At 45.3% G+C, this 22,052-nt stretch overlaps 1 protein-coding gene across 1 annotated transcript in view; it reads right to left on the reverse strand.

The window, feature by feature from the left end:
• Positions 1 to 22,052, reverse strand: part of ARIH1 (ariadne RBR E3 ubiquitin protein ligase 1) — a 138,195-nt gene that overhangs the window by 22,657 nt on the left and 93,486 nt on the right. Inside the window, exons 8-10 of the mRNA XM_082256825.1 lie at positions 16,652 to 16,694; positions 15,304 to 15,375; positions 13,365 to 13,495 (exon numbers count right to left, since the gene is read on the reverse strand). Of these exons, the coding sequence (XP_082112951.1) occupies positions 13,365 to 13,495; positions 15,304 to 15,375; positions 16,652 to 16,694 (246 nt within the window). The remainder of the gene's footprint in view (positions 1 to 13,364; positions 13,496 to 15,303; positions 15,376 to 16,651; positions 16,695 to 22,052) is intronic.

Consider the following 22,052-nt stretch of genomic DNA (forward strand, 5'->3'; position numbering starts at 1 on the left):
GGAGCATATTAGGTGAACCAGCCCAACAAGAGAAAACACAAAATGGGGGGGGGGGGTTTGGGGCATTAAACAGCCACTCTACCCCCCTCCCCCGTTTCAGTTTTTTTGTAGAACCTGTCTAATCCATTTTGAAATAGTGGATCTAGAGCTGGAGAACCGTTTTTAGAACCTTCTGGATTAACAGGGAATGTGTATGCCAAAAAAGCAGTGGTTTAGAGGTTAACCCTGATGGTCCTCAACACATTTAGACAATGGAGAGAAATCATCTTGGTGTGAACAAGTGCCGTACACAAAGGTGGTAAAATCCTCAATAAGGTGAAAAGCACCTCATTTTGACTTTCCGTAAAATCCATTTCTCTGATGCTCATTGACGGACACAGCTCCTGATCTTCATAACCTTTGGGTTATACTGCCCCCTACAGGAGTAGGACACTAGGCAGAAAAATAATCTAGTTATACCTATGGGAAGTCCCAGGGCGGTAGTCTCCCTCTCTCTGGTATAGGTACTCAGTTTTGTTACAAGCAGTGTCAGAAGAATTACAACTCCACAGAGGGGTGGGTGCTGTGTCCATCAATGATCAGAGAAATGGACTTTAGGGTAAGTCGAAAATCCCATTCTCTCTTTTGTTCATTGACGAACACAGCTCCTGATCTTCATAACCATTGTGACGTCCCAAAGCAGTGTTAAACATGAGTGGGAACAGCAAAAAAAAAAAAAATCCAAAAGGCCAAGCAGTGGCCAACCAGGCAACAGGAGTTCAAACACAACTGGAGTCCACCTGAAAAACACAAATACACCTTCAAAGAGGATCAAAGTCCTCTAAACAGCAGCCTGCAAAACATTGCGGCCAAAAAGAAGCATCCGCAGATGCCAACACATACACTTTATAGATCACTGTGAAAGTGTGCACCGACGGCCAGATGGCCGCCTTGCAAAACCTGCGTCACCGATGCCTGATAACGGAAAGCCTAGGAGGCACTAAGTAGAGTGCACCCTGACAGGGAAAGGAGGAACCTGACCCCTGATGGAATAGACCTAAAAAAACGTCTGCCTGGAAATGGTCGCAGAGGAAGTGGACAATGCTTTCCGAAGCCCATCCGTGAGCACAAATAGGGAGTTTGATTTCAGATTTGAGACTCCGTAGCTGCCAGGTACACCCTAATTGCCCGGACCGCATCCAAGGCATGCAAGGCAATTTCCTTCGGATGTTTCGGCTTGGGACACAGAGAAGGCAACACAATGTCCTCATTCAAATGAAAACTAGAGACAACCTTTGGGAGGAATGACGGACAGGGGCGAAGAACCATCTCATCTCTGTGAATCACCAAGGTGAACGATAGGATAACCCCCGCTGGGTTCCGACACCCTGCACGCAGAGGTGATAGCCACCAAAAAAGCCAACTTCTGAAACAGCGTAAGCAAGGGAATCTCCAAAGATTCTCAAAGGGAGGCTTCTGGAGAACCGAAAGCACAAAATTGAGGCCCCCAAGGTGGCAATGGAGACCGCATTGGAGGAACCAAAATGTCGAACACCCTGAAGAAAGGTACACACCAGGTAGTGTGTGGCTAAGGGTCATTGGAAGAAGACCGCCAAATCCGACACCTGGCCCTTGATGGTACTCAAGGCCAATTTCTGTTCAACCCCCTGTTGAATGTCAAGACCTGAGCCACAGAGAAGGAGCGAGGATGAATCTCAAGAGACACACCACGCAACGTACGTCTATCACGTACAATGATGAATCTTCCTAGAAGTAGATTTTCAAGCTTTTAACAGCTTTGGATTCATCGACTCAGATAAACCTCTATCCATCAGCACCTGGCGTTCAACAGCCAAGCCGTCAAAGCCAGCGACTGTAAAGCAGGATGGAAGATTGGTCCTTGGGACAGCAGATCCTCCCTGAGAGGAAGTTTCCAAGGAACATGGGCAACCAGCAGCACCAGATTGGCATACCAAGCCCAGGGAGGCCAGTCGAGTGCCACTTAGATGACTGGAATCCCTTCTCCCTCTATCCTGCGCAAAAGTCTTGGCATAAGCTTGAGGGGGAAGGCGTAATTCAGATGAAACTAGCCCCACAGGACCACCAGTGTGTCTGTGGCGTCCACCAGAGGATCCCCCGACCAAGCCACAAACCTCTGCACCTTTCTGTTGAGCTGAAACGCCAAAAAATCCCCTTTGGGGATGCCCCACCAGAGACACAACTTATGAAAACACCTCGGAATGAAGGGACCACTCTCCTTGGTTTAACGCCTGCTGACTGAGGTTACCCACCTGCCAGTTTCCCATCCCGGGAATGTGTACAGCGGAGAGGGCTGGAAGGAACCATTCTGCCCACCTTAGAATGCCGGCTACCTCCAGGGCCGCCAGGACACTTTGTGCCCACTTGATTGAATGCGCATTGGACATCCCTGAAGACGATACGTCCAATGGTCCAGGCACAGTCTAATCCCTCGGAGTTCCAAGACATAGATAATAGTCTGGACTCTTCCAGTGTCCAGATCCCCTGAGCAGAGAGACTGCGGCGTCTTGTCCCCTTTGGCCAGAATCTCCCTTTGCAGGGACCTCATATGGAAACCCGCATGCAAGTCCGGAGGAATGACTATATGCTGGACAGCAGGAAATGAATTGCAGCCTGCAATTTCTGGAGTTTGTCCAGGGGAAAGAGCACTCTGGCTAAGGCCGAGTTCAGAGTCAAGCCCAGATAATCCACTTTTGTAGACGGAACCAGAGCAGACTTCTGAAAAATTCAGAATCCAACTGAACACCTTCGAGGTCATATATTGATTTCCAGGTTTTCTACCAGAGCATTAGGGAACTCCGCTCGCAGAAGGAGGTCATCCAAGTAGCCCAGTACTGCAATCCTTCGTTGGCGTAACAATGCTAGCACTGGAGCTAACACTTTTGTAAAGACCCGAGGAGCAGAGGTGAGACCAAAGGGTAGGGCCACAAACTGATAATGGTCCTCTCCCACGGCAAAGGGGAGGAAGCACTGGTGACCGGCTTATATTGGAATGTGAAGGTAAGCATCCTTGATGTTGATAGAGGCAAGAAAATCACCCTGATGCAGGGATGCCACCACGGTGCGAATGGACTCCATCCTAAACTGCTGCACTCGCACAAAACAGTTCAGGGCCTTGAGGTCCAGGATTGGACGCACCTTGCCTTTCTACCTGGGAACTGTAAACCGGTTTGAGTAAAAACCCAGAAACGCTCCGAAGTCGGAACTGGCACAATCACCCCTTGAAGCAACAGGTCTTGTACTGTCCCAAACAGAGCCTGTAAACGGTCCAGGGACAGGCACAAGTTGGAAGGAAAGAAGCTCGTCGGGGAACAAGATCGAAACTCCATCTTGTAGCCGACCCGAATGACTTTGTGGACTCACTTGTCTTGTACCAGAGAAGTCCTCGGGTCCGGAAACCAAGACTCCCCCTCCCACCCGTGATACGGGTGGGGGTGCACCTTCATGCTGAAGGAGCCTTGTCCGCGGGTTTGGAGAGGCCTGCTCTCAGCTTGCCAGACCAGGTTCATTTGGATCCTCAAGGGCTCAGAGCCTTTAAGGGCCTCCTCTGGTCAGTCGACCCTGAGGGACGAAAAAACTACTTATGAGCCAAGGAGGGGGGCCCACATCTACGACGAGGTTCCTTGCCCTTAGTAGCCTGTGGAAGAAAAGTACTCTGCCCCGTCAGACCTTTAATGAGGTCATTCAGGGTTGCCCCAAACAGGGAATTCCATTAAAAGGGGAGATCAGTCAAGGCCTTTTTAGAAGTCTGGTCTGTAGACCAGCATTTGAGCCAAAGGATCAATGCCGAAACAGAGAGCCAAGCCACTAGGGGAGCCGCAACCAAAGAGGCATCACAGATAAACTGCAGCCCGTGGACCAGCTGGTCCGCCAGCTCAGCAAAGGCAGGGGGGAGCGGTTCTCCCTCCAGGTCACGGCATAAAAGCTTAGCCCACTCAGTCAGTTTGCGACACCAGGGCAATGGTAAATACTGGCCTCAGTGCCAAACCAGCCAGAGTGTACATATTGCAGGCCACAGCCTCCACCTTCCTGTCAGCCAGATCCTTAAAGGCTGGGGACTCAAACCAGAATCATGGTTGCCTTGTTCAATCTGGAAACCAGAGGGTCCACCAATGGTGGAACAGCCCACTTCCTAATAAGGGACTCCTCATTGAGGTAACGCCTAGTAAATCGCTTAGGAACCCCAAGGGGACGGTTTGGTCGTCCCCTCTCCTTAGCGACAATTCTGTCAAAATAGGCGAGGAAAGGAAACCCCTTTACTGCTCTGGACGGCTTGCGAGTGCCAAAGGGAACCTGCGCCTCAGTCGCAGCGGTGTCCTGCCTTCTTCAAGGTCTCACGCACAAATACAATCAGTGCTTCCACCAGCGCCTTTTTGTGCGCGGTTGCAGATGTGGAGGAATCATCCTCACTATCTGAGGATTCCAGGTGCCTGGTGGCACCCAGCAGGGTGACCCACGTCCGCGGCAGCCCAATCAGATTCATGATCTGATGAGACAGAGGCGGCAGGGGAAGGTGCTTCGCTAGCCCGTTGCCCGAAAGCCACCTCCACCCAGGACATAAAGGACTCCAGGATAGCTGTTAGTGCATCGATGGATGGTTGCCCCGCAGCCTCAGAAAGGGGGGGGGGGATCAGGTGGGGAGATGTGCTCCAAAGACTCCAGGAGTCACCAGGGGGACCACGCAAAAAGTGTAACACACTGCAAAGGGACAATCCCCACCGCGCTGGCAGCACCACCTGGTCGCCAGGCACAAAACACCAAGCGATCCTCAGCAGAAGGAGAGCACCCCACCAGACTCCCCACCCAGCAGAATCCAGGAGTCCGCACCAGACGATCGGGAGGGGCTCCCACCGCCGAAATCGCCGCCCACAGCGCTCCACCGTCATGGCCGCCGCTATTTTTAATGGCAAACCACTGCAAAGTGGCCGTCGTGCATAGAAACAGACAGTCAACAGCAAAATGGCGGCACCACGAGGCTCCCAGGGACCCAAGAGGGATCCCTGGGCCTCAAATACAGGCCCAGGCAGGAGCCCCCACCAGGTACAACCCCCCCCCCCCCCATCGTCCTGTCGCCAGCACAGTGCCCCACCCCAGGAGGTGGTCCAGACCACCCATACAGCCCCAGCATAAGTGGAGTGGGGGTAGGATGGGGGACAGATGAAAGGTTGGTGCCTGACAGGAAGGAGGGGAACCGGGGGTCCTACCATCCCGAGGGGCTCATGTCCACACCAAAACCCTCCAGGGGGAGAGGGGGGGAAAGCTACTCCCCATACCAGGAACCAGGCGGGCACCGCTCCAGACAGAACCCCTCACCATCGAAATGGGGGGCTGTCGGCCAGGAGGAACGATGCGACTCAGGCGAAGACCCCGGTCGTATGCGACCTCACGAGGCGTTTAACTCACAGGCCAGCCCCTGCCCTGTGGGGCTATGTCACGGCCGACCTAGCGCAGAGCTGAATTCTGCACGTGCTTGCTGGCAAGACTGGGGTGACCACTGAATCTAGATTATCCAGCCCCGTCGCCCAGTCTGACGGTGGATTGGAAAAAAAAAAATATATCCAGGACCACAGATCCCAGCAAGGGACTAGGTCCTTACTCCTGAATAGGCAGAAAAAAACTGCCCATAGGTGTAGCCAGATTATTTTTCTGCCTAGTGTCCTTCTCCTGTAGGGGGCAGTATAACCAAATGGATATGAAGATCAGGAGCTGGGTCCGTCAACGAAAGAGAAAAAGTTTTCTTCTCAAAATAACCTTTTCTTTGTAAAACAAATGTGCCTCCCTACATGACAATGTTAACAACTCAGTGACTCTTGTAGCCAAAGTGATGGCTACAAGATAGCAGCTTCAAGGAAGTACACTGATTAGACTTGAATGGAGGTTTTTGAAACACCAACACCACTTTTTAAATCCCAAAGCTGAAATAATGGCCAAACAGGGGCAGCCCCTTGTGGCAAAGTATGAATTTGTGAATTAGCAGAAACAGGACCTTGGAAAAAGGAAAGACAGGGCAGATACCAGACCCGTTATGATGCTATAGGGTTAAGTTTTTCTACTCTCAACTGGAGAAAAGAAAACACATTCCACTGAAAAAGCATCTGGAGAAATTCCCACAGCTTCACACGAGTAAAAAGAAGCACCTCACTTGTTGATAGCATCACAATCTTTTGGGAAGTAGAATTACAAGCTTTTTAAATAGCCATGCAGTTGAAGCCTGCAACTAAGAAGGGCGAAAGATTGGTCCTTAAGATTGGATAAAAGATTTGGTGGATCCAAAAGAGGCCACAGTGCCAGTTAACAGATGAACAAGGTTAACATTCCATACTCCCCAATGCCAATCTGGAGCTATGAGAATGACTGGAAAGCCCTCACTTTCGTTCCTCCAAAGTAGACCAGCTAGTAGCTTCATCTGAGGAATGGAAAAAATTAGTTCATACGGATCCCACAGTGCTACCAGGGCAACTGATGCATCCGCTGTCAGGTCCCATATAGTGGAGACAATTTTGTCTAGCTTCTTTTTGAACTGAGATACTGGAGATCCACACATGACATCCCCCAATGCAAACACAGTGGGTATGAGTAGAGAAAAGAACCCCCCCCCCCCCCCCATTTAAACGGTTGCCGACCGCCGCACGACTATATACTGCGGCGGTCAGCCCCGGCCAGGCAGAGTGACGTATGGATACGTCACTCGCCTGTCACTGACTTGAGAGCCAATTGCGAGCGGGCGGCCGCGCGCCCGCCGCGGCTCGTTCACTGACAAGTCAGTGCGTGTGACCGGCGGACCCGATGTCCGCCGGTCACACTACGATCGCTCCGGTGAAGGGAGAAAGGCGGAGCGGCTTATGTAAACAAGCCGCCCGTCATTCTCCCCTGTGTAAAAATGAAGATCAGACGGTTCTATGTAGGACCGTTGATCTTTGTTTTTACACAATAGCCATGTCCCTATACAGTTAGAATCACGCCCCTAGGACACACTTAACCCCTCCCTCTCCAATACAGTTAACCCCTTCCCTGCCAGTGTCATTTTTGAAGTAACAGTGCATATGTATAGCACTGATTACTGCAGTAATGTCACTGGTACCCCCAAAAGTGTCAAAAATGTCAGTCAAGGGTCCGATCTGTCCAGCGCAATGTCGCAGTACCGAAAAAAAAAAGTCGCAGATCGCCGCCATTACACAAAAAACACCAAAAATTACACAAATCTTTCCCTTTGTTAGTAAACGCGATAACTTTTGCGCAAACCAATCAAAATACGCTTTTTGCGATTTCTTTTACCAAACATATGTAGCATAAAACAAATTGGCCGAAAATGTTAAAAAATTTTGATTTTTACATTTTTTTTGGGGAATTTCATATAAAAAAATGTGAAAAATATTGTTATTTTTGCAAAATTGACGCTCTTTTTTTGTTTATAGCGCATGATCAAAAAAATAAAAATAAATCGCACAGGTGATCAAATACCACCCAAAGAAAGCTCTGAGGGAAAAAAAAGGACATCAAATTTGTTTAGGTACAGCGTCGCACGACCGCGCAATTGTCCGTTAAAGTCACGCAGTAAAAAAATAGCAAAAAACCCCCTGGTCTTTTAGCAGCCAAATCCTCCGGGGGTTAAGTGGTTAATATTAATCACATTTTGTTGCTTTGCGGCCTGAAATTAAGACAGATAGTTTTTGTTTTATGCAGCTGTATTTACTCTTACAACTTATGTTATCCAAGTGAAAGATCTAAGTCTCAACATGTCAGAAAAAAATTTAAAAAATAATTAAAAACAATCACTTGGAGTTGGAAAAAAGGAACACCCCCTTGTGTCAGTATTTTGTTGAACCACCTTTAACTTCAATTACAACTTTTAGTTTGTTGGGATAGGTCTCTTAACTTCGCACATCTAGACTTTTGCAATATTTGCCCACTGTTCTTTGCAGAACTGCTCAAGGTCAGGTAAATTTGATGGTGACCGTTTGTGGACTGCAGTTTTCAAGTCATTCCACAGATATTCAATGGGGGCTCAAGTCTGTGCTCTGACTAGGCCACGCAAGGATATTTACCTTTTTCTCCTTCAACCACTGTGTGGTAAATTTTGCTGTGTGCTTTGGGTCATTGTCATGTTGGAAGGTAAACCATCTTCCTATTGACAACTTTCTGGCAGAGGGCAGCAGATTTTCCTCAAGAGTAACTGTATTTTGCGCCATTTTCCCTTCTATCCTGACAAATGCTCCAGTCCCTGCTGCAGAGAAACACCCTCATAACAGGATATTCCCTCCTTTACTGTAGGAATGGTGTTATTTGGACAGTGAGCTGTATTGGATTTCGACCAGACATATTGTTTGGTGTACAGGCCAAATAATTCAATTTTAGGCTCATCTGACCAGAACACCTTTTTCCATCTTCAAGGTGCGTTTTGGCAAAGCTCAGTCATGACTGCATGTGGTCTTTCTTGCGGAATGGCTTTTTTCTTGAAACCCTCCCAAACAAGCCACATTTGTGGAGAATTTGTGATATTGTGGTCACATGCACACAATGACCACTGTTATAAATTCCTGCAACTGCTTCAGAGTTGCTGTAGGGCTCTTGGCTCTTTCTTCCAGTTTGGAGATGTCCTGATCCAGGGAGGGTCTTCGTTGTACCAAATACTAGACTTTATCAATGCCTAGAAGCACAGTAAAGACTTTAAAATGTTTATGTATCAGGTCTTCTGACTTGAGCCTGTCCACAACTTTATCCTGGAGATCTTTTGACAGTGCCTTGCTTGTTGTTGGTTTGCTTCACTTGCACCACCAGGACTGAAATGCTCCAGGAAAGCGCTTTCCATGCTGAGGTAATCAAAATAGCCCCAGCTGATCAGAGTTAAAAGTCAAATTGCTTTTTGTGCCATTAAGAAGGTGATTAACTACACCTGATTGAGTTTTAAGTCATTTTTAGAAGAGGGGTGATCCTTTTTCAAAAATGTAATTCATTTTTTTTGACATGCTGGTGTTTTTTATTTTGCTTGGATGTTATAAATTGCACTAAATACAGCTGCATAAAAAAAACAAAAAAAAAAAAAAAAACCCTATTTTTATTTCAGGCTGCAAAGCAATAAAATGTCATTATTTTAGGCTCGGTTCACATATATGCGATGCGGGAAGGCTGCGAATTCGCAGCCTTTTCCCGCATCGCACACGCACCCCCGGCAGTTCACACTGCCATATGCGATACGCTGGGGGTGTCAATGTAATCTTGACACCCCCAGTTTGATCGCATATCGCAGTGCGATCGTGCAGTTCGCACAGGATCGGATCGCACAAGTGTGAACCGCTGTGCGATCCGATCCTGATGCGGCAGCAAAAATGCCTCCTGTGCGTGTTTGCTGCGGGTGCGATGCGAATTTAGCCATACAAACTGTATGGCTAAACTCGCACCGCACAGCTGATCGCATGTCATGTCGGAGCAGTGCGCTCCGACATGACATGCGAACCCCGCACACGCAGTAGTGTGAACTGGGGCTTAAAGGGGGTGATTCTTTTCTTTCAAATATTTTTATTTAAGAAAACAAAGGCAATACAAACTGTCGAATGCGACAACTAGTAATAAACAATGAGACAAGGGATCGATCTGAATAATGCAGGTGATTCTTTTCTATACCCACTATAACATTTTAGAACACTTTATGATGGAGAGAATATTCCCTGGGATCCCCATGTCTGCTGTGAAAATCTGACTGCCAGTCCACTGTGGGAACATGAAGCTTCACCAAAGACAAATTCTACAACCACTGCTGTCACAACACACCTGGTGCCCACCTAGTTATTGATGTAAGCCACAGATATGACACTGTTCAACTGAAGATGTGTGCTCCATCAGCCTGACAGCCTCTTATCCACCTCCCTAGCCAAGAGGCGGTTGACTGATCCATCCAGGTCTGTCTTACTATACACCATGCAGCTGGCTGTTTGTTCTGCTCTTTCAAACAGATTACTTTGTGTACATTTATGTTTACTTTTTAAAAAAAAAAAAAAAAAAAATCAAAATGGCTGGAGTCATAACTGATCACATGTGTAGCACCATAACAGTTGCAGATTAAACAGAAACAACTTCCTTGGCTGTAAAGGTTAAAGCAGTTGTAAACCCAAAAAATGAAAAAAAAACCTGCAAGACAAAGGCATAATGAGCTAGTATGCATCGTATACTAGCTCATTATGTATTACTTACCTTAGAACGAAGCCCCGACACGGACCCCCGGACATCGCTGCAGGCGCTGCCATGATCCCTCGGCATCTCTTCCGGGTTCGGCGGCTCCGGAGCGGTGATTGGCCGGAGCCGCGCATGCGCGCGGGAGTGATTTTCCAGCAAGTTTCCGGCAAGGAAAACTGAAGGTCCTCCCGGACCTTCAGAGCGCATGCGCCGCTCGCGTGAGCGGCTGCATGCACTGCAAATATTAATTGTACCTACAGGTAAGCCTTATTATAGGCTTACCTGTAGGTAAAAGTGTCAAAAAGCGGGATACTACCGCTTTAAGAGGGTTTAATTCTACAATAAAGTGGAAGAAAACTTCCACTGGTAATCCTATAAAAAGGCTTACATATAAGTACTGTAATTATCTTTTAAACATGCACCGTTTAGGAGATATTTACTGTATACGCAGCTGATGACATCAACGCATGCACTCTGAAGGAACGGCCACCCATGCCGTTTCTTCAGAGCCCTGTGCCAGGATCAGCGGCTCCCGTGTGCATGCACAGGAGTGACGTCACGTGGCTCAGGGCAGTCACACAGCCGGAGTTCTCGGACCTGGAAGGAAGACGGGTGAAGATGGATGCGGCCTCTAGTGGTGACGAGGGCTTCGTTTGTAGGTAAGTTTCACATAATGTGCTAGTATGCAATGCATACTTGCACATTATGCCTTTACTTTGCTGGGTGAGAAAAGAAAGAAAAGAATAAAAAAAAGGCAGTGCTTTACTTCAAGGCTGTCAGCAGATCGGCCTCTACAAACTCAGCAGTGCCTAAAAATGGAGAGCTAGCTGCTTACTGTGGGGGCACTGAACAGGAGAGATGGGCCAGGAGGACAGAAAAGGGACCCCAGAAGAGGAGGATCCAGGCTGCTCTGTGCAAAATAACTGCAACAGAGCAGGAAGGTATAATAAGTTTGTTATTTTTTATAGGAAAAAAAAAAGTTACTTTTCAATCGCTTTAATGCTGAACAAAGCTACATCTCTAGTAATAAGAGGGTGTGCACACCTATGCAAACACATTATTTTAGTTTTTTTTATTACCCCCCCCCCCCCAAAACATTTCAGTTTGTTTTTCAATTGAGTTGTATAATTTGTAGGTCACAAATAAAGTGGAAAAACTATTTATCTTTGTCTCATTTTTTTACATTACAGAAACCTGACATTTTAACAGGGGTATGTCCATTGTAGCTATTACTGCAAAAGGCGCCAGCCAGAAGAGATCTTAGCAGGACTTAAATTTCTGATTAAAGTTCCACTTTAAATAGTTAATGAAAATGCAGCATCTCTCTCCATTAGAACCCTCTCACCACCAGTACACACTTCACTATTTACCAGATGGTTAGTGCCCTATTATCAGAAGGTAAGCGCATGTATGTCATCAGGACACTCCAGCAGGAATCAATGCTACAAGAGGTTTCGTCGCCAGATTAGCAAATAAGCAATGTAAAAGAAAAGCAAAAAATCTGTAGTGGAGAAAGAGGAGTACACACGGTCTTAAAGTTCTTAGATTGTGAGTAACCGGATACTAGGGGTCTAACAATATGTTAAGCAGTGAACAGGTGTACTGGTGGTGGCAACACTGAAGGGATTACATTGGAGAGAGACAAAAGTTTTCATTAACTATAGAACATTTTTTTGTCTGTCTTGGTTAAGCTTAAAGCGTTTGTTACGCTTTATAAAAAAAAAAAAAAAAAAAAAGGATCCTGTTTTCTCAATTCATGAACAGCAGCACAGTGCTTGTGCTGTGTAATTTGGCCCCTTGCAAAACCTAAAACACCAGGCTGATCCTGCCCCCCCCCCCTCCCTGTAAATGGACCATGCTTTATCATGGCTGCTGAGCCCTGACACCGTGGTCCGTTACGTGCCGCCGTCATCCGCAGCCTTCTTCTGTCCTCCTCTCCCCCCTTTAAGCTTGTGACAGTGCCGCTCTGCTCCCCGCCCCTTCCCTTCTTGCTGCTATAATTGTAATATTCATATTATCCCCTCTGTTTAATAACGATATGTGCCCCACAGTACGCGTTTAAGAAATATGGAGATTTCTACCGAATTTCAGAGCGCCTCCCAGCGCTCACGTGACTACTCGCCTCGCTCTTCCCAGCTGATGTCAGGGGGAGTTTTCGGCCCATCCTGCTGTAGCTGTCAGCCAGGGAGAAAAGAGCAGTGAGCAGTTACGAGCATTGGGTAGAAATCAGCTTATTTCTTTTATAAAACACGTACTGTGGGGCACAGAACGTTATTAAACAGAGGGGATTGTATGTTCCTGACCAAGTGTCTTTACCACAACTTTAACACTGATTGGTTTTCTATATTTTATCACTTTGTAGATTATCACTTATTACAACTTCCTTTACTGCGGATTATGCATGGTTTGTATAGGATTTGGTTGATATGTTTTAAAAGGGAACAGCGCAACTTGTTTACTTATATTTTGTATTCTGATACATACGAGGGCTGCTGTCAAGCTTTGTTTATATTAGTTGGTAAGTGCAGAATTCTTTATATACTAGTTTTTGATTTAGTGAAGACATTGCTGATGACCTTGAAATGTGTAAAACATGCATTCTGTATGTGAATGGATGCCTAAAAGTCCTGTGATGAGTAAAAGCAAATAGATTAAATCTGAAACTTTTGGAGGACATACAAAGGCATTGAGTGCCTTTAAATCCAATATGGGATGTAGACCGCCTTTTGGTTTCGGGACTATAATCCGGTTTGAATAAAAACCACAATAGTAGATGGGACTTTTAGTTTACACTTTTACAGATTCCTGTGACTGAATGACACAGATGTGAACCAGTTTTCACGAAGGGGGACTCAGGGTGAGGGGGACTGTTGCATAGTAACATGTCACACTCTAAATACAGGTGTAACAGGTTACTGAAGGTGAACCTATCCTTTAAAGCCTAAAAGAGTCAGTTTCTATGTCCCAAGTGGCCATTTCTCTTGCAAGGGGGGAGAATAACCACAGGCTGCTAATTACCATAAAGCTGTGTACTTCAACCAACAATATATATATTTTTTATCTTGACATATGTTTAACTATACTTTTTTTGATAGCAATTAGATTGAACATCAATTAATTCAGGCATTGTATTGTAAGAAGTGCCAGGCAGATCCATTGTATCTGTTCCCCCTTACCAAGCTGATCCATGGGGCTCCCAAGGACCCAGGCAGACCCAGCAAAATTCTGCCTTGCAGTTTTGGTTCCGGCATACCATGTGATTGCAGCCTCCATCTTTCTCTATGGTCACATGACATTTGGGACATTCCTGGGAGAATGCAAGTTGACAGAAGAATCAAACAGTATAATAAAACAAACCACTTTTTTCATATACAAACATGGACAAATATTTGTTGTTTCAACCCTAACAGCTCATTTAAACAATGCTGGATTCCTTCTGAAAAGGGATTTAAATAAAAGCAATTATCTTATGTATATACCTGCATGCCTTTGGTATATAATGGAGTAAAAAAGTGTGAAAAGAGGCATTGCTTATTGTGCACTAGAGAAGTAAATATAATTGAATCCGTAATTTTTGAAATTAATGTTTTTCTGTAATTACTGGAACAGATCTTCAATCTTGTAGTCAGTCTACTCAAACAGAGAAAAGTAGTCACTCTACTGGTATCATCATGTGCACCACATTGAACATGGACCAGAGAGCATAAAGGATAGAGGTGTCTGAGGAGATCAGAAAGAAAATTATAGCCCACCTCGTCAAATATAATGGCAATAAGACAATCTCCAAGTAGCTTGATATCCCTGTGTCTACATTTGCAATATTAGGAAGTTAAAGATTTATTGGGAGCATAGCCAACCTCCCTGAAGGCAGCTGCAAGTGCAAAATCGCCCCCAGATAGAACAGAAAGATAGTATAAATGGTAGACCAATAATAAAGAAAAATCTCAATGGAGACAAGTTTAACCCCAACATCAAGATACACCAGTGCTTGCCTGCTTCATTCCTAACTTTGAGCAATAATGGATTCAAAGGAAGATGCCCTATTAGGACAAAAATGCCAAACTGGAATATTCTAAAATGCATATTCTCAAGCCACAAGACTTCTGGGAGAATGGCCTTTGGACAGATGAGATGGAAATAGAGCTTTTTGGTAAGTCAACTTGGCACCATATTAACATATGGAAAAGAGGCGGCTTTCAAAGAAAACATTGAAACATGGGAGGAAGCTTAGTTATGCTTTGGCGCTGCTTTGCTTCGTCTGTTACAGAGTACCTTGCATCTGTGCAAGGCACAACAATATCTCAAGGCTATCAAGAAATTCTGCAGTGAAATGTACTGCCCATTTTCACAAAGCTTTTAAGCAGGATAAGGAGCCCAAATACAACTAAAAGCATCCAAAGCATGGCTAATAACAAAACATTGGATTATTCTGAAGTGCTTAAAGAAAGAAAAACTCCAGAGCGTTCACCATGAGTGCCTTGGATTTTCTGTTTCTGGTCTGAGTGAAAAAGCTATCTGCTAGGACCACCAAAGACCCACTACTGTGGTTCAACAGAGGAAAATAAACTGGGGTCTCTAGGGTCAGTCTTGCTTAGATCCACAGGTCTGCGCTCCCTCCAGATGGATGGTGGGAGTCACATGTCTTTTTGAGTTTAACTGTTCTGAATTGGACTTCTAAAGGCACTGATCTGAATACTATTAAACATCTACGGAAACATCACTTTTTAAACCTAAGACATCTAGAGTAGTTTGTTAAAAAGTGAGCCAAACTACGTGTGTCAGTTGACTGTATCCTATTGAAAGCTACTGAACTGTTTGCAGTGATTGCCTCTAAAGCTTGTGCAATAAACTGTTAGGTTAAGGTCCTGTCATTTTTGTCAAGTCTATTTTTACTTGCGTAATTATATTCTATTGAAACAAAAATCAAAAGCAAAGTCTGATTTTTACCAAGCACAGAATAAACCCCAATATATGCCAATTACTTTGCTCAGGCTGAAGTGGTTTCAGAAAATAATTGAGGGTTCTTTTTCAAAAACATCAGCCCATGTTTGTATAAACTTTATGTAACCAATAATGTAAAAATGAATATGCAGGTAGAAAATATGAGGATCCTACCTTTGTATTAGCTGCAATCCAGTTTGATGTCTCACTGTCATCATCACACTTTTTGATCCATTTCTTAAGCCACTGTCGAGAAAAAAAAAAAAACACTTTAGTCACTTATTCTCATTTACAAGTAGCAACTGGATGAATTACCACCCACTTTGATTGCTTATAGCCATAAATACAATTTACTCAATCAGTAGCCCTTTCTGTGTCAGGGCTGGTTCACATCAGAATCGTTCGCCTGCATTCATGTGAATGAGAAGCAAATCGCCCCTGAAAGCAAAAAGTAGTGCATGGACTACTTTTGAAATATGCGCTGCACAAAAATAGCATGGTATTTCAGTAACATGTGATCTGGTGTCCACAAATGCACTGCATTTGCAATCTGCGTTTAGTGTACTGTTCCAGTATTGGAACCTGCAGCATATTGCAAAAGCAGTTAGTTTTGAACAGTGTGGGAAAAGCACACAGAAAGCACCTTATATAATGTATTATTTCATTTCGGAGCATGTGCAGCCTTGGTCATATTTTTTTTTTTTTTTTTACTGATGAATACTGTACTGATTAAAACAAAAATTATTCCTTCCATTATCTTAAGAGAACATTTTTTTGTGCTCGTCCCTTAGCATAACCTATAGCATGAACGGTCATGATCAGCTCTCAAAAACGGTGTACTAGGCCTTAGTGGGAAGAGTGAAAGAATGTCCAGCAGAGTGTAGTGGCCTTAAGCCCCGGTTCACACTACTGCGAGTGCGGGGATCGCATGTAATGTCGGAGCGCACTGCTCCTTCATTACATGCGATCGGCTGTGCGGTGCGAGTTTAGCCATACACTTTGTATGGCTAAATTCGCACCCGCAGCAAACTCGCACAGGACCCTTTTTGGAAGCCACATCAGGATCGGATCGCACAGCGGTTCACACTTGTGCGATCCGATCCTGTGCGAACTGCACGATCGCACTGCAATATGCGATCAAACTGGGGGTGTCGTTAAGATTACATTGACACCCCCAGCGTATCGCATATGGCAGTGTGAACTGCCGGGGGTGCGTGTGCAATGCGGGAACAGGCTGCGGATTCGCAGCCTTCCCGCACTCGCATAAGTGTGAACCGGACCTAAGTGTTTCAGTGTGTTTTTGTGTCAGACACACTAGATGTTAACGTGTCAAATAGACTAAGATTTTAGAGCTCCCTTCAGTTCCACTACTTTTCTAATACAGATGTGCCAGCAGATGAAGCTATAGCCTCCTTTTCACAAATACAGCCAATTCTACTTCAGCTTTGTCTAAAGAAGCATAGTACTGTATTTGCAGGACTTGGATGTGAGAAAACATTTCATGAACCTTACACAAACCTACCTTACATTTAACTGGGTCGTGCCAATTCTCTCCACAATTGAAGCTGTAACAGTACAAAGAAAAATTCAGACTTTTTCAAAGGAAAAGTACCAAAAAGTCAAGTGACACAGGACACCAGTTATAACCCATTCATAAATAGTTTACCATTTCTATTTCTTTTAAATATAGTCACTCTATGCCCTATTTTTGTCAGAGTTGTTCAAATATCAACTGATTATTTGCGGTTACTAAAAGAATAGCTGCATACATCAGACCAAAAGTCCACACTACTGGACTACAGTGTCTCCCAGCTACCAGGAAACCACCATTGTGACGCATGAGAAAAGGAGACATGTCCCTTTACAATAAAGCCTGGTTCCTGCAGGTCACTGCATGTGACTCAGAAGTCTGCACTACTCGACTGCAGCATTCCCCAGAGGAGTACTGCGATTGACTGCTATCACATTGCTGGCCATCTCTGCTCTGCATAGACTGCTGACAGGAACATTGTTCCATTTCAATTGGGAGGGCCTGTTATGGATTTATTTAGAAAACCTATCTTTTACTGCACCCATCTGTGAGATTTTTTTTGATTTGTGTGCAAAATTTTGCACTACTCCTCTTTACCTTTGTAATGACAACTACTACTATACTACAATTAGTACTAATTATAGTGTTAACCCTGGAAAATGACTGAACGCTTACTTGCAACACATGTATTCATTCAAAACATTTTTAAAAATTCCAAAGGTTTTTAGTTTCAGCCAGCCTTTGTAAGTGATGTAGAGAAACTAACAGAAGCAGAATAGCTTACAAAAGAAAATGTTAGTGATCTTCCTAACTAGATATGATTTTCACAAGAACAGCTGACAATTTTAACTATTCTGCATATTCCTGGATAATAACAATTTAAAAGAAAAGAACAACCAATATCAATCTGTGGTTATTGTAAGGCTCTGTTCCCACTAGTGCGCCTTGTACTGTGACTTTGGTTACAAAGTTGTAAGAGCTGCCCATTGATTTTGACTTCACCCATTTAAAATCCGTGCGACTTTGAAAGATGCCTGCACTACTTTGATTAAACTTTGATCCAGAGAGGGTAAAGTTGGATTAAGTCACACTCTAAATCATGCAACTTTGGAGTTGCACTAGTGGGAACATAGCATACTTCTAAACTCAGTTGTCTACTTCAAGTTATAACAGTCTTTGTAGGATGAACAATACCCAAGCTTTTGGTTATGTCAGCAGAGGTAAAAGAAGCCTGGAGCAGCATGTTCTTCAGAAAAGGAAAGTATTTCAAAACCCGCCGTTACACCTTACTTACAATATTTATTATTCAGCATCTTCTGTTAAAGCGGAGTTCCACCCAAAAGTGGAACTTCCACTTATATGCTTCCTCCCCCACTCTGGTGCCACATTTGGCACCATTCAGGGAGGGAGGAACGGGTACCTGTTTTTGACAGGTACCCTTCCCCCACTTCCGGGAGACAGCGGTGCGCGCATGCGCAGTAGAGAACCAGCTGGGAAGCCAAAAGGCTTCACTGCTGCGTTCCCTTATCCTGAATGGCGGCGGTGGCAGCACACGAGAGCCAATATGAAAATCAGCTTCAGGTGCCAACATCGCGGGATCCTTGGACAGGTAAATTCTAATATTTAAAAGTCAGCAGTTATAGTATTTGAAGCTGCTGACCTAATTTTTCCTAGGGGGCCGAAACTCCTCTTTAATGTGTATCGTTAGAAAAAATGTTTTACAACCTTATAGAAAATGGGCCAAATTTATTATGAAAATCGATAAATAGCCAGTGTTTTTAAAACAACCTAGTAACTAATGAATTCTACAAAACATGCAACAAACCGCATATTCAATCTTTCTTTCTGTTGATGACAAACTTATATTATTGACTTAGACCATCTGTCATGCATTTATATGTAAACACTGAGGCTGCATTCAAAACTGAGCAACACAGGATGCGTTTCTCACACTTTTGACACAACATGTAAGGCAGCCTATTTGCTTGGGATGCCCCACGCAAAAAAAAAAACAAAAAAAAAACCCCTCGTACCTATTTTTTGGAACCGACTTTTGAATAGCGTGTTTTTGCTTAATTTTTAGGCATTCTGTTGCATGACAAATCTCCTGTTTCTTATCTTTTTTAGATGCCTTTAACTGGCACCTAAAGGTGCATTGTGGAGCATTTTTTTTTAGCATGTTCCGGAGACAGAACTGTGCGATTCCAATACGCTCAGATGTGAACAGGGTCTTAAAATTAGCTTTTTTTTTTTCATTTGAGCAATGGTATATACAGTGTATACTATGGGAAGCAATTTGTTGTTTCGGATTACAAAGTGGAAAAAAATGTGATATCTGACTTACTGTAAAATCTATTTCTATGATGTACATTGACGGACACAGCTCCTGATCTTCTTAACCATTGGGTTATACTGCCCCCTACAGGAGTAGGACACTAGGCAGAAAAAGTCTGGCTACGCCTATGGGCAGTCCAAGAGGGTATACTCCCCTCTACCTGCTATAGGTACTCTGTTTTGTTACAAGCAGTGTCAGAACAATTACAACTCCACAGAGGGGTGGGTGCTGGGTCCGTCAAAAATCCCATTTTCTCTTTCGTTCATTGATGGACACAGCTCCTGATCATCTTAATGATTGGGAAGTCCCACAGCAGTGTTAAACATGAGGAGTGGGAACAGCAAAAAAGAAATTCCGAAGTCTAACTATAGCTGACCAGGTAAACCGGCGCTTAACCAAAACTGGAGCTCCCCTGAAAAAAAAAAAAAACAATACACCCTCAAAGAGGACCAGGTCCTCTAAAGCAGTGGTCCTCAACTCCAGTCCTCAGGGCCCACTAACAGGCCAGATTTTAAGTATTACCTTGGGGAGATGCAGACTAGAGCACTGAAATCACTGAGCAGCAAATTATATCACCTGGGATGTATTTCAGTTATCTTGCAAATCTGGCCTGTTAGTGGGCCCTGTAGGCCAGGGTTGAGGACCACTGCTCTAAACAGCAGTCTGCAAAACCTTGCAGGCAAGTGAAGCATCCGCATATGCCAACACATCCACTTTATAGAACTTTGTGAAAGTGTGCACGGATGACCAGGTGGCCACCTTGCAAAACCTGCATCACTGACGCCTGATGACAGAAGGCCCAGGAGGCACTGAGTGCCCAAGCAGAGTGAGCCTTGACAGGCAAAGGAGGAACCTGACTCTTGATGGAATAGGCCTGAATCACCGTTTGTCTGATCCATCTGGAAAAGGTAGCAGAGGAAGCGCACAACCCTTTTTGAGGCCCATTCGTAAGCACAAAATAGGGAGTCTGATTTCCTAAAAGACTCCGTAGCTGCAAAGTACACTCCCTAATCGCCCGAACCACAAAGGCATGAAAAGCAATTTCCTTCGGATGTTTTGGCCTGGGACACAGGGAAAGCAACATAATGTGTTAATGCAAATGAAAATCAGAGACAACCTTTGGAAGGAACAACAGACAGGGATGAAGAACCACCAAGTAAGGTGAATGACAGGATAACACCACCAATTCGGACACCCTGCGTGCAGAGGCGATAGCCACCAAGACGGCCACCTTCTGGGACAGCGTAAGAAGGGGATCCTCCCGAAGATCCTCAAAAGGAGGCTTCAGGACGACTGACATCACTGAAATGAGGTCCCAAGGCAGAGACCGCACTGGAGGGGCCAAATGCCTAACTCCCTGAAGAAAGGTACGCACAAGGGAGTACGTGGCCAAGAGCAGTTGAAAAAAGACCGCCAAGGCCGACACCTGACCCTTAATAGTATTCAGGGCCAGTTTCTGCTCAACCCCCCTGTTGAAGGAAGGTCTAGAACCGAGCCACCGAGAAGGAGCGAGGATGAACCCCAAGCGACTCACACCATGCAATGTACGACTTCCACGTACGATGGTAGATCTTTCTAGATGCAGATTTCCTAGCCTTTAACAGCGTTGGATAAACCTCTATCCATCAGCACCTGGCATTCAACAGCCAAGCCGTCAAAGCCAGCGACTGTAAAGCAGGATGGAAGATTGGCCCTTGGGACAGCAGATCCGCAGATCCTCCCTGTGAGGAAGCTTCCAAGGAACATCAGCGACCAGCCGCACCAGATCGGTGTACCAAGCCAGGGGTCACTAAGATGACCGGAATCCCTTCTGCCTCAATTCTGCATAGAAGTCTTGGCAGAAGATGGAGTGGAGGGAAGGCGTAAATCAGACGATGCCCCCATTGGGCCACAAATGCGTCTGTAGCGTCGGAGGATCCCCTGACTGAGCCACAAACCTCTACACCTTTCTGTTGAGCCAAGAAACCAACAGATCCACCTCTGGGATGTCCCACCGGAGATGCAACTGATGAAACACCTCCAGATGAAGGGACAACTCCCCCTTGGTCCAATTCCTGCCAATTCAGGTAATCTGCCTGCCAGTTTCCCCCCCCTGGAATGTGTATGGCGGAGAGGCCTGGAACAAACCATTCTGCCCACCTTAGAATGCTGGCTACATCCAGAGCCACCAGGACACTTCTTGTACCCTCCTGCTGATTGACATAAGCCACGGCCCTGGCATTGTCCGATTGAATGCGCACTGGACAACCCTGAAGACGATCCGTCCAATGGTCCAGGTGCAGGCTGATTGCTCGGCGTTCCAAGACATTGATCATTAGTCTTGACTCTTCCAATGTCCAGAGCAGAATTTTTTGCCAAGGACGCCTAGCCTCCCCAGCCGAACATGCTGGCATCTGTGGTGACCATTGTCCAATACAAGGGGAGGAAGGATTTGCCCCGCCGAAGAACGAAGCCACCATATCAGGGATCTCCCTCATTTCCTGACTCAGCTGGATCTGATTGTTCAGAGACTGCGGAGTCTTTTCCCATTTGGCCAGAATCTCCCTTTGCAGGGACCTTGTATAGAACTGTGCAAATGGAACTGAGGTCATCCAAGTAGCCCAGTACTGCGATCCCTTGCGTTGGCATAACAATGCCAGCACCGGGGCTAACACTTTTGTGAAGACCCGAGCAGCATAGGCGAGACCAAAGGGTAACACCACAAACTGAATGCTCCTCTCCCACGGCAAGTGGAGAAAGCGCTGGGGACCGGCACATTTTGGAATGTGAAGGTAAGCATCCTTGATGTTGATAGAGGTAAAAAATTCCCCCTGATGCAGGGATGCCACCGCCGTGCAAATAGACTCCATTCTGAACTTCTGCACCCGCACAAAGCAGTTTAGCGACATGAGGTCAAGCACTGGACACACCTTAAATTATAAAAGTGCAGCGCTAAAAGATATCAATATTCACAAAAATGATGAAAAGAATAAATAGTGTCCAAATGAATGGGAACCAATATTCACAAAATTGTGAAAAGAAAAGACAGTGTCCAAATGAATAAGTCCCAAAAAAATG

This window comes from Pelophylax lessonae (assembly GCF_965119305.1).
Source record: "Pelophylax lessonae genome assembly, chromosome: 4".
NCBI classification, from domain to species: Eukaryota; Metazoa; Chordata; class Amphibia; order Anura; family Ranidae; genus Pelophylax; species Pelophylax lessonae.